General features: G+C 41.8%; 1 protein-coding gene across 1 annotated transcript; it reads left to right on the top strand.

Moving 5' to 3' along the window:
* Window positions 1-1,662: 1,662 nt before the first annotated feature.
* map1sb (microtubule-associated protein 1Sb) lies at window positions 1,663-9,833 on the top strand (the record flags this gene model as incomplete). The annotated part of the gene is made up of 7 exons (XM_080836148.1): window positions 1,663-1,759; window positions 3,118-3,219; window positions 5,541-5,623; window positions 5,725-5,865; window positions 6,001-9,139; window positions 9,290-9,519; window positions 9,678-9,833. The coding sequence occupies exons 1-7, from the start codon at window positions 1,741-1,743 to the stop codon at window positions 9,831-9,833; spliced, it is 3,870 nt and encodes a 1,289-aa protein (XP_080692274.1). The 5' UTR covers window positions 1,663-1,740.
* Between the last annotated feature and the right edge of the window lie 5,354 nt (window positions 9,834-15,187).

The raw sequence follows: 15,187 nt of genomic DNA, 5'->3' as shown, positions 1-15,187 counted from the left end.
CAACAAAACAGAGGCTCAAGACACTTTAATGGTGCAGTCCTCACTGCAAATTGGTCAAAAGACCAGAAAGTTTAGAGATTTGACTATTTGTGGTTTGCAGGTTGATGCTTTGAGATTTTACTTGAAAATTGTGTGCAACAACAGAACTTTGTGTACACTGTTTTGACAACAACGTGATGTGTAATTGACATCAGTGTGTTCACAAGGAAAATCGGACTTTAATGTAGATAAGGGAATCTTAAGTATTTCCCACTTGGGGCGAGCGATTGATACATGACGTGAAGGTTGTGCAGATTGTGCCGAATTTTCGCTTTATACTTTTTAACAATAGTGAAAAACTGTAAGAGTCATGGTTCCACTCTGATTGCAATACTGAAAGACGTTATAGAGCCCTTAGAAGCAATCCCTACTTTTGAGTGGCTGTTGGGGTCTCATGAATACTGTATTGACTGATGTCAACGTGAAGTATAAAGAGTCGAGGAGGTTAGAGACGAAATTTCCTTCTCAGATCGGCGGCGAGCCACACCCTCTCGACTCTGAAATATTAAGAGTTCAGCACCATGGTCAGCGTTCAGTTCATCCTTTATGTTACCTTAACTTTGTCAATAATGATTGTGAGGTGTGGTTACTTGCATGAGACGCGCTCATCGGAAAAGCAAGAGGAAAAGAAACTGGTAAGGAAACGAATAGCATTTTATGTTTGATTAAAAATGACTGAACTATTAAAGAGAACTATGTACAAGTAATTTGCTCCATCTCAAACTCTATTTGGTGATTTTTATTATAGATTAAAGCACTCCAAGAAGTTCTGGAGAAATTAAAGAGTAGCCTACAGGATTATCAAATTCTGCAAAGAGGTTTGGCATGATTCCGTTGGTAAGATTCCGCAAATAGGATAATTACCAGATGTCTAAACTATGTTTTCTGTTATGAACACAGGGCAACCGTGAGTTTGTGTAGTGGGCTAGTTAACAGAAGAACAGGACTCGACTATTACCAGCACCACGCCTGTTGCCCTCACAGGAGAAGGCCATGTGTTGAAGAAATGTGTTTCTGTATGTTTCATAAGGCGCTGTGTTTAGCAGGACCTATTTAATGTATGTTGTTATTTTTAGTGTGATGCAGGTGAGCATTGTGCCATCCGAAAAGGTGCACGAGTCGGGCAACTCTGCGGCTGCCCACAGGGAACATCCTGCGTCTTCATCATTTTAAAATGTTCGTAGATATTTACAGCTGAACGAGAAACATCCGTTTTCCTTGTAACAGTCATTGCCCAAACGTCTTGGTCATGTTGAATGATCAGTACTTTGCATTTTAATCATAAAACGAATGTCTTCTGTATGAACAGACCACTGTGCACTTGTAATTAAGTAATTGAGACAAACTCAGCTATGTTTCCTAAAATTAATTTAGGCACAGAATACGCATATGTGAATAAGCAAGTGTATGGATGTTTAAAATAAAATGTCAATAAAAACTTCTGCCAGAAAAATAGCATGGCCCAGCGACCCTCAGCAAGGCAGTGATTGGTCAGACGTTCAGTTTTCCCCTGCGATAACACTTGATTGTTTTCGTATGACATCATAACCATAACTTTTCAACATGGCGTCTGAACAAGCGCGACCGAGGGAACCGCTTGGAAATCAGGGTCGGACAGTTCATACAGGCTTCAGCAATGACAAATATTCTCTTCTAATTATTGTCGGAGCGCATCGTCGACTGAGCCTTGTCGAATATGTTATGCTAGAAATTGAAAGAGGTATGGGCGTTTTATTCAAATATTGTAATTACAATGTTTGTACTGTGTATGGTACTGTGTCAGTATATCGTGTTTTGGCTATATTATACCATTTTAATATTAACTAGATTAGTAGGACCACTGGTAGGATCAGCAAATCTCCAATGCGCAAAAGAGAAACAGCCTAACGTTACGTGTTAGACTACAGTCTTTTCATTGTCTGTATCCATTTCTTCTAGTATTAAATTATGCTATTGAATGCGATGCAAGGGGTGGCCATTTTCAGTTCGAAATAGTGACAAGCCTTTTTTTTTTTTACCATGAATGCCTACCAGTATAGTCCATATGACTACAAATCCATGTAGTTTGACAAGCCCCGGCACCCTGGTGCAGTGCAGTCTCTTGCAGTGGTGTGGGTGCTTACACTGGAGACGTCGAACGCGAGTCAATTTAGATCTCGTTGGCTATTGTAATACCTGCAAGGCTCCGCACAGCCTGTTCATTGCTCTTCGTTTTGTAAAGCTCTGTAAAGCATGCCTACACGTGCATTTTATAAAGCATTTCGCCGCTTTATTGCAAACGTCAATCAGTGGCCAAACTGCTTAGTTGAGCTGTGACGTGTCTTATTGTGTCAATAGTAACAATGTCTATAGGTAGTCAATGTGGATTTCTGAACCAGCCTATGAGTCTGAGAGTAACTGTTATATTTCACTGTTTCACTGGCTCTACCGATTGTACTGTTCATGATAGTAAACGCCTCATGGTGTGAATGTTTTCTGGTGATGACTACCATAACAGTGTATTGAGCAAGTAATGCTGTGTTCAGAGAAAGACAACCATAAACGCCAAATAGCACAGTCTGGAGGTAAAAGATGTTCTAAAATAAATTATACTGACAGTGACAAAATGAAACAACCTTTATTCGTCTAATATCAATTCATTGAAATCAGTTTAGGCCTGCACATGTCTTGAATCTTCATTAAAAGGAATGTGTGATTGGCGCAGCACAGCTAAACTGATGTAGCTGCTCTCACACAGCTGAAGTAATTTATCCTTCTTAATGTATGTCATTCTCAGGCAGTTAATGCTGAGGCCTCTGTCTGTGCTCACTATAAATTCGGTTCCTTCCCACAGATCAGCCCAGCAAACCGTTAGTGTGTGTTCCATGAATGCTATAGCTAATGTTTTGCCCTTGTGATAGTATTACTTGTGTTAAGAATTATTTCATTACTGTGTAAATACTCTGGGAAAAACTCAGACCTATTTATTGGTGTGGAGTGAAAGCTTCAGTTGACTTGATTCATATTTCAGGACATTAATAGGCAAGTCTTGAAAATCCCGTTTCACATCCACTCTTGTATTTGAATCCCTGGGTTCAGGTGTCCGTTCCTGGGATATTGATCTGACTGTCTGTAACCTGGATGAGCACCTCAAGCTCTTTGTGTCCCGGCATTCCAACACCCTGTCTAGTGACATCAAAGGTATATTTCAGATATGTGTCACTGTTTCACTTTTGTGGTTTTGTTATGTGGAGAAAAAAAAAAAAACAGGATATTACTATAATGACCAAGACAGTCATGACGGTACAAACACATATTTATTTTTGCAATGGCTTAAGCTGCCAGTGAAACACAAGGATTCATTACTATATCAATGCCTTCAGAAACAATATTTTAATTTCACCATAAAGAATACACATATCCAAGTTAACATATCCAAAGTAGTTTAAATAGCTGGAACTGCAAATAACCTCAGTATACAAGATGAGCTCACGAGTGGGAATGACGTGGGGAAACAAAATAAATAATTGCTTTAAATATTCTGGAACAGCCTTTCCTGCTGAACATTACCCTGACTTCACTGCCCATTCTCTCCACCTGTAATTTATTCTCACTGAAAACAATAGATTTTCTTGCACTGGCAATCTGCTGATATATGACCCCAATTAAGAATCCATTGATTTACTAAATGTAAAAAAAAAAAAAACATGTATATGGAGAAGATTTATATCTGTTCTACTATTGTTTAAATACTTGTCATCATAATATCTTATACATAACGCATGCTACTGGTTGTGCTGGTAAGAAGGCATTAGCTCATGGACTACAAACTTTATGATGAAACAAAAGGCATCATATATGATTCACTGAACATTGTTTCTATACATTTCCTTAAGGTAGTATTTATTAATACATTTTTCATTTCATTGTACCAAGTTATAGATACCTTGGTCAAATACAATCAGCTGTCAGTTCAGGTAAATGGGAATGTTGGGGTTTCCTATTCTTTTTGTTCAGTGCGTTTACAGCCTTTCTTTGGGCCGCCACCTCAGCACATCCTGTAAAGGGAGAGGAAGGAAGTGCTCCCAACCAATTGTTAGGCTCTTGGATTCCTGGAGCAGAGTGAAGGCTAACATGTTCACATGCACACACACACACACACACACACACACGCAAACAAACAAACACATAGTCTATAAGAGTATATAGACTGATTTTGCAGTACACTGCATACCGTATGTAGATCGCACACAACATCAAACACACCCATACATAACCTAACCTATAGCGCATACAGTATCTTGCACAGCTATGCTACACATTACCTCCATGAATAATAAACCACAAACAAAATGTATACTAGATTGGTTATTCACTAAAGGCACAATCCGTGATATTGATAAAAGGTTGTTGATATTTCCTGTCAACAGCCAACCAAATGACACCCCTCCCTTCCCTGCTTCTGAAGCAATGTGTTGATTGGCTGGAATTGTGTAAGAACAGTGGTGTTATTTTGAGCAGAACGTACAGCTAGAGGACGGTGGGGAGAAATTTGCTGAATGTGAAATTATTACATCAGATCCCATTTTAATATTACAATGTAGCCTAAAAGACAGAAAGGCTGTGTCATGCTAAAACACATCATGAATGTGCACCATGTGGCAAATGGATATAATCCTCTCAAAATTCAGAAGCTTAAGGAGTGTATTTGAAACTCATTTAGTGTCAAAATGGCTCAGCAATAGCTATTTAAACAGAGACTGAGCCCTAAATAGGGATCTGAACTTATAGGAATATCATTATTATGAACTGTGGATAACTCTTCAAAAGAACTGTTTATCTGGGTATCAGTTTTTTCAACACCCCCTAATACTGTGCTGTGCTTGATCCAAAGCAATAAGGCTAATGTGACTTATACACTATATCAAATTATTAAAATGTACTTGACAATATAGGTCCATTGGGATTTCAATGAACTTTGTAGTGTAAAACCATTAAGAACATTGACACAAGGAAGGTATAGATTCAGTGTTTGTTTACCTTATGATAAGTTCATGTTATCATGTAATGAAGGTGTTAAGGTTCTGGGAATAGCAATAATTGCATACATTTGTAACTCATTAAAAATGTCTCTCAAATCCCTATTTACTCCTTACTTATTTCTATTAAATGTTTATCATTATACACCATCAGATATAGTTTTGGAATATTTGGAAACAGTTTGGTACAGGGTTTTCTAAGCCTGTGAATGGACTCCTTATATTTATTAATGACGCTAGTTTATTCAGTAGGTTTTTCCAGATCTTTAATCTTGTAAGGATAAAACTAGATTCTGTGAAAAATATCAACAGTCTTGAGAAAAAAATCCAGACAGAGAGAACTGCATGCGCTTTTCAAAGGAACAAATTCAGTGTGTCTTTCAAAGCAAAGTTACATCCAGTCTAGTCATGATCAGGGTTCTTATTCCTCAGTTTGTGACAAAATTCTATTCACAGCCTTCTGTCTGGTCTCTCTTCCATCAGGTCAGAGGTCACTGCAGTACAGTTCAGACGTTCTTAACATCCATGTTATGGTCAACCCATCTGAGGAGTTATTGCACTCAGAGGTGAGGAATACCTCTTGTTATTATACCTTTTATTATTCTAAAATATATTCATACATTATGGATTTAATTAAATAATTAAAAAATATATATTTACATATCAGGTTCACTGGCTCATATCAGATGGATCTCGTCACAAGTTGCTTGTGTTAACTGGCCAGTCATCAGAGGACGTCGGAGATTTGCTTCTGCACACTGGGCAGTTCTCACCACAGGATCTCATCCAGATTTTTGCAGATGAGGAGGTAGTTGTGTTTCAGAAGCTATTCGATATCACTGTCCACATAGGTTTTGTGAATGTGTTCAAACAGAATTGTACCTAGCTGTACGTTAAATAATGCTTACATTTTATTAATATTTTTTATACGTATTTCTGTTAGATACGTTTGCTGCTGACTGCTGCAAGTGAGACTGGCAAGGTAGCTCTGACCTTAAGTTGCCCAAAATCTGGAAAGTGGAAGAACTCTGTGTTGGGAAAACAAACCTTGCAGGACTGTATCGATATCAAAATCAACCCTCTGATGGTGTTGCCAAAGATGGAGAGCCTTGAGGGGTTCACAGACTGCCTCTCCGAGTCCATGGAGCTCCTCTCTCCCTTTGACCTGCTAGAGCCCCCGGGCACCGTGGGCTTCCTGAAGCTCTGCAGACCTTGCTGCTATGTCTTCCCCGGTGGGAGGGGTGACTGTGCCTTCTTCGCTGTGAACGGTTTTAATATCTTGGTCAACGGAGGAGCCGATGCTCGCTCCTGCTTCTGGAAACTGGTGAGGCACTTAGACAGGGTTGACTCTGTACTTCTGACGCATGTTGGGCTGGACAGCTTGCCTGGCATGAACAGCCTGCTGGAAAGGAAAGTGGCTGAGCAGGAGGAGAACGCCACTGAGTCACAGATCAAAGAGAAATGGCTGAAGAATCTCATCTCACCAGAGATCGGCGTTGTGTTTCTCAACGCACAGAACAGGCTGAAAAAGGTCCACGGGGAGCCAAACGTGCTCAGGAGTAGTGATCAGGTGGCACTCACCTTGCGGTATCTCGAGAAGCTGAAAATCTCGCCAGAACCACTTCTACGCTCAGCAGGCACTGCAATCGAACCAGTCATCCTCTTCCAGAAGATGGGGGTGGGATGTTTGGAGCTGTATGTCCTTAACCCAGCAAAACGCTCAAAAGATCTTGAGATGTTCATGCATCACTGGCCTGAGAACAGCACAAGTCCCAAAGGATCAGAATTACCCCTGACCAGCCTTGTGTCTGTTTGTGCACTGCTGGTTTGGCATCCAGCTAACCCACACGAGAAGATAATCCGAGTTCTTTTCCCTGGCTCTACACCCCAGGCAAAAATTCTGGAAGGCGTGGAGAAAATTAAACACCTGGAGTTCCTCAAACGGCCTGTGGTGTGCGCCAACGATTTGGAGACATCAAAGTCAGATAAGAATCCGAAGCGTGCCGAGAGCCAAGATAGCCTCAAGTCCAGTAACAGGGACTCCAGGCCAGGGAGTGCACTTTTCAAGGACAAGGCATCCCGTGGGGAAGGGAAAAACGGAAATGACAAGACCAAAACCACAAACGAAAGTGACCAAAAGGACCCAAAAGGAGAAGAAAAGCCCAAATCTGCTGACAATAATAAAATGCGGGCATCCAAACTGGACAAACCCCTTGCCACAACTGCTTCTACAAAGACTGAAAATGGATTGAGGAGAACCCCAAGTAAAAAGGAACCTGTCTCAGGAAGACCTAAGTTAGAGCCAAAAAAGGATGGAAAGAAAGAGTTAAAAACAGAAAATGGCAAAAATAAGAAATTGCTTAGCAAAGACACTAAGAAAGTTTCAACATGTCAGTCTGTTGAGCCAAACAGGAGTAACAGCCAGGCAGGCAATGCAAAGGTAGATGGGGCACACAACAGCAATGAGCCACAAATAAACCACAAATCTAACAAAGAACAACATAATCATATTCTGTCTGGTGATGTTCCGAATCACTCCCCTGTGTCATCACTAGAGAACCTGACATCAGAGTTCCTGAGGTTAAGAGAGGAAGAAGAGGTTTTGACTGAAGACAAGGTCTTAGAGCTGTCAGAGATCTACGCTGGTCATACGCTGGGAGCAGGTGGGGTAGGTGTGCTAGATGGGGCAAAGCATTTCTTAGATGATCCTGAAAGGGTTTGCTCTAAAGATGGTAAAATGATGGCATCTCCCTCTTCCTCTGCTAAACCCACTAAGAGTGAACAATGTGTAAATCTGGACCTCACGCCAACAGAGTATACTTTACTTGATGGAGCTCTGAAAGAGAATTCATCAAAGAAAAACAGCCCAGTGGAAGCGTGTGCCAGTCCGGACGAAAAGACGCTTGAGTTGACCTCCCCACGTTCTGGCCCAAACAGTGCTGGCCATACTCCTTATCACCTGTCACCTGAAGAGATGTGGTCCTCTAAGAAGAACAACGGCCTTGGAAACAGGATTTCATGCAGCCAGTCGATGGAATCCTGCAAGAACTCTGATGCTGGCCCCATCAAAAGCAACCAAGAGAGCACCTCTACATCCTCCAAAGAAAAACACACAAGCTTTCTGTCCCTGAGTTCCTTCAAAGACATAGGCCCAGACATATCCCCCTCAGTGACAACACATTCTATGCCTGCTGAAGTCAGTTCCCCGCAATCAACAGAAGTGGATGAATCATTATCAATGTCTTTTGAGCAGGTACTTCCACCTGTAAGTGAGTCTAGTAATGAGGATGAGCAGTCCTACTCTAATGGCCATTTTGCGGACTCTGACTTCAAAGTGTCCTTGCCCTTGAAGATACCCCATGGCATGAAAAACCAGAATGAAGGCTCAGACGGACGTCCCCCTGCACCACAAGGGCTCATATTCGAGCCTCCCCACGATGTCGACCTGTGCCTGGTGTCGCCTTGTGAGTTCAAGCATTTCAAGCCTGTCGGGATTCAGCAGCATCCCCTTTCACCCCGAGTGGTTAACCCCAGCCCTCACGAATTTTCAGATGATAGTGACCTCTCCCAGGAGTCGGCAAAGCCCAACGCACCATCGAATCTGGTCAGCAAGGGTCATCCATGTGCCCAGGAGACGCCGCTGACGTCTGCGAGCGACTACCTGCACACCGCCTCGGACTCTGACATGCCACCAGGCACTGAAGACTGGCCGTCCATCACAGCTGATGGAGCCCTGGACTCTGACGAGGAGTGCGGCGTCGCGTTCCCACTTCAGAATGCAGGTGACTGCGCACAAAGTCACCTGTCCCTGAAAGGGGGGCATCCCCTTCCTCAAGACCCACCACCCGCTCCTCTGAAAGACTTGCCTCCTTTGCCACCACAGCCTGGTGCCTGCATGCCTGACCCTGGCAGAGGGGTCAGGGTTGCAGCAACGAAGACTAAAAAGTTACCCGGAGCTGCTCAGAGGCCTTTGTCTGCTGCCGGTTTGGTTCAGGGGAACAAAACCAAGACAGCCTCGGAAACCCAGACAGTTCCTCGTACCTCAGGCGCCAGAGGAGGTGCATCACGGCCCACTTCGTCAGGTACAAACTAATTATGTAATCACATTTTCTCTGTCTATTTCTTTATTTTTTATTTGTTCTCTTTTTGTAACGTTTTTTCAATGTAAAATAATCAAAACACAGCTTGACTCATACTGAGTTTTTCTTGCCTGCTTTTCATGCACTTCACAGGCTACAGCATTGGCAGCAAGGCTGGAAGTATTGTAGGCCCTTTTGTATATTTAGACTTGGCATATCTACCATCGGGCCATGCAGCCGCTACCATTGATGTGGAGTTCTTCAGCCGTTTGCGCTCTTCTTGTTACATCATCAGTGGTGATGATACTCTGAAGGAGACCATTTTGAAGCCGATTCTGGATGCCATCTTGGAGGGAAAATCTGTCTGGCCTGATGATGTGCCGGTCAGCTAACTTCCTTTTTTATTGACCTTCAGACAAATCTTTGGTTTCAGTAGACATTTTTTATACCTGTGCACTGTCAGCAGTGATTTATAGGATAGATAAATGAGTATAAAGTCTTAATATCAACTTGAATATTTTTGTCATGTTCTGTATTTCAGGTGACTTTGATTCCCACATTTGAGTCCCTGACAATTCATGAGTGGTACCAGCAGACCCAGGAGAGACAGAAGAAGCTGGGTGTCACTGTGCTTGGCAGCAACAGCACCGTTGCCATGCAGGAAGAGACCTTCCCTGCTTGCAAAGTGGAGTTCTGATGAGCACACAAATGTGCTCTATACAACACATTTAGTAGTCACATGCATACGTGCACATACACACACACACACACACACACACACACACACACACACACACACACACACTCACACATACACTCCTTCTCTTACTCTCTGTCATATCACTGATACATATCATACTCTCATACACACATATCTTCCCTTTTAACACTGAAAACAACATCTGAGCACTTACATAAGGATTATGTGTAATGGTACACAATTTTTCCAGATAAATCCTGTGCACTTTGAAGTGTTGAGGGTTGTCGTAAAGTTGACTTTAAGTTTAAAAAAAGACTGTCATACTATAGTGCAACAGTTTGTCTGTTCTAAAAGATTTGTATGTATATATATATATAGTATACACAATAATGCATATGCACAGTGAATGACCATTAAGAGGAGGAAGTGCCTGATTAGTTGTATGGTTGGAGTAAATTCCAAAGCGATTGTAACAATGAAAATCTCTTGGCAACACTAACGTGCATGAGCTCATCATATAAATCCAAGGGGGCAATCTGAGTTCCTCTATAGATATGATCTAGAAAGGCTCAGTTCTGTGGGAACAAACTGACCCAGAGCTAAAATACTATTTAGGTATAAAACAAGAAATAGAAGAAATGTATTTCCGTGTAAATGAAAATGTAGTCATGTTGCATTTTGCTGTGCAAACATTAAACCCATGAGTGGGTAAAATACACTGATGTTAAATTATTTAAAACAAAGACCAATCAAAGCCAATCAAAAGTAATAAGTTGAAAACTTTCTTATCAATGATATTTTAAAATGTATTTATTGTCCTTTATATAAACTGTTCAGAGTACCAATAGGTGCAAGAACATTGATCTAGCAATCAATTATGTTCCCTTTGAAAACTGATTATATGAGGTTCTATGAGGATGATTACTCCATTGAATAGTGAATTCTCTGTGAACACAGGTCAGTCAATGTTACCGATGGGATATTTTAATTTTGTGCCTACAGTCATGTTTGATCAGATATTTGACAAAATGTAAACCTTGTGTACCTGTGAAACTTTGTGTCCACTTATGTACTGTATGTATGTGTACTGTTCATAAACATATTTAACTTGTAATATAAATATGATCTGTTACATCAGACCCTGATGTTATACATTTACAATCATTGGGCCATTATAGTCATTTTTGTATTTGTAAAATGTATATTTCATATAAATATTCCCTTTGTTTTTTATTACTACGGCCAAACATATATTACATATTGCAGAGCTTAGGCCCTATCCACTTGGTGGCAGTATATCCATCCTGAGCACACTCTTTTGTGTCTTCTTGCCACAGTGAATTCTCAAATTTCTCTCTTTGGACATATAATGCATTTCTCTGTCAGGATCAGCGTTCATACAAACTGCTATTTTTGACCATTCAGTTGAGACTGAAGACAATTCCAATAGCTCGCCTTACCACTATTAGCAGTACAAACACCATTACAAGCAAACAATCACTTTATCATTTTAACATAATTTGAATGGTTAAACAATAGCTTGAATGGATATATTTTCACTGTTATTGTTTCTGTGCGGTTTTATTTATTATTTTATGCAGTTAACATTTTTAGATGTTCGTTTTTTTGTCCCTCTAAACTTATTTTAAATGTTAAGACTGAACACTTGTGCATTAGTGTCACGGTGACACTAATACACAAGTGTTCACGGAATTCAGGCGACTCAGAAGAGTGAATGTCAGAGTTTATTCGATACAGCCAGCACAGGGGGGAACACGAAATAAAAACTGGTAAATAACGCTCAGAAGATATAGTCACAACGTTCAGGATTTTAAACAATTAACGAAGGAAGTCAGAGGAATCTCGCGAACTAGGGAAAAAAAGGCACGGGACCAGGGGACCCGCGCGGCCGCCGTGGATAATTTAGCTAAAAGGACCTAAATGCTGTCCCATGCATTTCCAATGTTACTGCTAAAAAGTGTGGCTGTAATATTATTTTGGCCACAACGACTTTTTGGCGCTGTTCCGAGGTTTTTTAAAGACGCGCCGTCTTTGAAATTTTACTTCAGGCAAACTTCTGACAGGAGACGGGACAAGTCACCAGAGATTCGCTACTTTTATTCACGCTAATGTGCATGCATTTAAGGTAAGCTACGTTGTTTGGGGGGGAATGTAAAAATACAGGATTCATTTAAGTTATAACGCCATATATGTCCTGCTTTGTGGTAACATTAGTGTTCGCTGCTAATTCGTTTGGTTGATGACAGGATTTTCTCTCTCACATTAGACAAGTTTGGAGTAATCATGTGTTAAATAATGAATGAACATAATAACAATCATTGGTATTGTGTATGGTATTCCTGTTGTTACATGATCTTATATTGTAAGGACGGTACTGACACTCATTTAGTGTCACCAATTGGCTAGCATCGCTAGCTAGGTAATGATGTAGACTTGTGGTGAAATGACACGTCAAATAATGAATGGACATGATCGTTTTATATAGTCATGTGTCCAGCTTTCATGTCGTGACGTTAAATAGTCTTGTCAGTTCGTTTCTGACAGGGTTGTAATGTTGTGTTGATGAGTTAGCTACCTATACCTCAGCATTGCTAGCTTGCTAAGAGATTGACGCTACAGGCTTGTGTTTAAATAACGTAATAATGAATGAACATGATTGTATTTTATATTTATGTGCACGGTTTTCATGTTGTGATGTTAACTCATCCTTACACCATGGATTTGACTTGTAATGTGTTGATAACTCGTCAGAATCACTGGCTTGGTAAGAGCTATTGGCTTAATGCATTGCACCAACTAACAGCTGGACTACTAAGGGATTGATACGAGCTCTCTTTTACAATATACAATATAACATAGGCTACATATAATGTACAAATTACGTTGTAAATACTATACTAGAACCACAGTAGACTTTCAAACAATCAACTGAAGTCTGTCTACAGTGTTAATCAAATGTTATGTAATTTCCCCTCAGTCTTTGATCTATGCAACACCTCTCCTGCCCCCCTCTCTTCCTTCTCCCATCTTGCTCTCTCTCTCACACACACACACACACACACACACACACACACACACACACACACACACACACACACACACACACACACACACACACACACACACACACACACACACACACACACACACACACACACACACACACACACACACACACACCACTTCTTCTGCCCAGGCTCACAGAATGTGAAAGAACACACAGACGCACGCACGCACACATACACTTACACTCACAAACACGCCAGGACACACGCACACACAGAAGAGAGTGTTTGGTGGCTGTTCAGTTGAGTATCTGACCTCCTTCCTGCTCTCATCTCCTCCCTCTGTTTCAGCAAACCAAGAGAAAGCTGGATGTCGCCAATAAACGCCAGGAGCTGCTGTATGACAAGCTGAGGGAACAGAGTGTGAGTACAACCTCTGTGTCTGTGTGAATGTGTGTGTATGCTGTGAGATGGTGTGTGTGTGTTTAGATAGGAGTATCTCCCTGTGGTGTGTGTGTGTGAGGCCTATTCTCCCTCCTATCTCCCCTCAGCTCTCTCCAGTCATCATGTGTGGGTTGCACAACATGTCGCGCAGAAAACACATGTGGACACACACGCTAGGACACACACACACTAATGCCTGCACGCACAGCACTTCTTCTGAGTAGAAGTACGAGTATCTACTTAAAGCACTGTGTGTGCGTGCCTGCGTGCGTACGTCTGTGCGTGTGTGCATGCGTCTGTGTGTCCCTGCCTGCCTGGGTGCGTACGTCTGTGTGAGTGTGTGTGTGCGTGCGTGCGTGCATCTGTGAGTGCGTATGTCTGTACGTGCCGGCCCGCCTACGTCTGCCCGCGCGTGCCTGCCTGCTTGCCTGCCTGCGTGCGTGCTTCTGTGTGTGCCTGCCTGCCTGTGTACCTCTCTGTGTGTGTGTGCGTGCGTGCGTCTGTGTGTGCCTGCCTACGTCTGTGCGTGCCTGCGTGCGTACGTCTGTGTGTGCATGAGTGCATCTGTGTATGCATGCGTGCATCTGTGTGTGCTTGCCTGTGTCTGTGCATGCCTGCCTGCGTGTGTACCTCTGTGTGTGCGTGCATGCGTCTATGCCTGCCTGCGTGCGTACGTCTGTCTGTGTGTGCGTCTGTGGGTGCATGGGTGCATGTTGTCTGTATGTGTCTGCCTGAATCTGTGCGTGCCTGCCTGCGTATGCCTGTGTTTATGCGTGCGTGCGTGCATCTGTGTGGATGTGTGCGTCTGTGTGTGTGTGTGCCTGCCTGCGTGTGTCTGCGTGCCTTCCTGCCTGCTAATCAAATGTGTTCATTTCAGTCACATAAAAATAATAACTGGTTTATTTTACTGTCCCCTAGGCTCCAGCCTAACCAGGTGTAAAGAGTTTGGCAGTGCCAAGAAGAGAGTGGATGGCCACTGAATTGTTCCAGGCCCAGGGCTGACAGGGGCAGTACAGTGGCTCTGTCCACACGTCTGACACAAGACTCCATTTAGAAAATTGTGGGAGGCATCTAGGAGAAGCAGCAGCACCAGCCAGAACAGAAGAGAAGACAGACCTGTCAGAAGACAGACCTGTCAGACCTGTCTTGCCTGTGGACAGCCCAGGTCTAAATATGAGACTGATGAAGGAGCTTTAATGTATTTATTGAAATCTCACATGCTCTGCCCCTGATGCTGAGGTCTTCACCATGACGACAGTGCACATTCACATGTATTGAACACACGCATAAAGTACTAATTTGGAGCGAGGGGATGTATGTCTATGCTTGTCAGTTTCATTTAGTCATTGTGAAAAGGTATATTTGAAAGCTGGCCTTAAAATGTTCCATATCATTTCTGAAATGCTTATCTTATGATTACCATACTACATTTGTAAAAACCATGCAGTCCTATTGATACATATAATTTGATGCGTATATTTTGTCAGTTATATATTTGACTTTCTTTTATCTGTGCACATAAGACTGTATGTTAAACTGACCTCAATGCATCAGGCCAGCCAGGCAGATGCTCCCTTTTGATCAAGTTTCCATCTTTTTAAAGGGAAGTTTGTCATTGTTAATAGCTATTTGTTAGTCATTTTCTTTTGTCATTGTTAGCAGTTATATTTAATTGTTGGCCTTAAATGATACATGTTATTTCTAAAACATGTATCTTTACATACAGTCCACGCTATTCCATTTGTGTAAATATTGAGACAAGTACAAATTATTTCAGATAATGTCAATAAAACTATGATGACTAATAAAAATTGAACTTTCTTTGAAATATTACACACTGCCTTTACTCCTGCTTAAATGAAAACCATATAGCTTTTTCTC

This window comes from Sprattus sprattus (genome assembly GCF_963457725.1).
Source record: "Sprattus sprattus genome assembly, chromosome: 4".
NCBI classification, from domain to species: Eukaryota; Metazoa; Chordata; class Actinopteri; order Clupeiformes; family Clupeidae; genus Sprattus; species Sprattus sprattus.
Note: the sequence above shows the minus strand (reverse complement) of the source record. Positions and strands in the feature narration are given on the sequence as shown.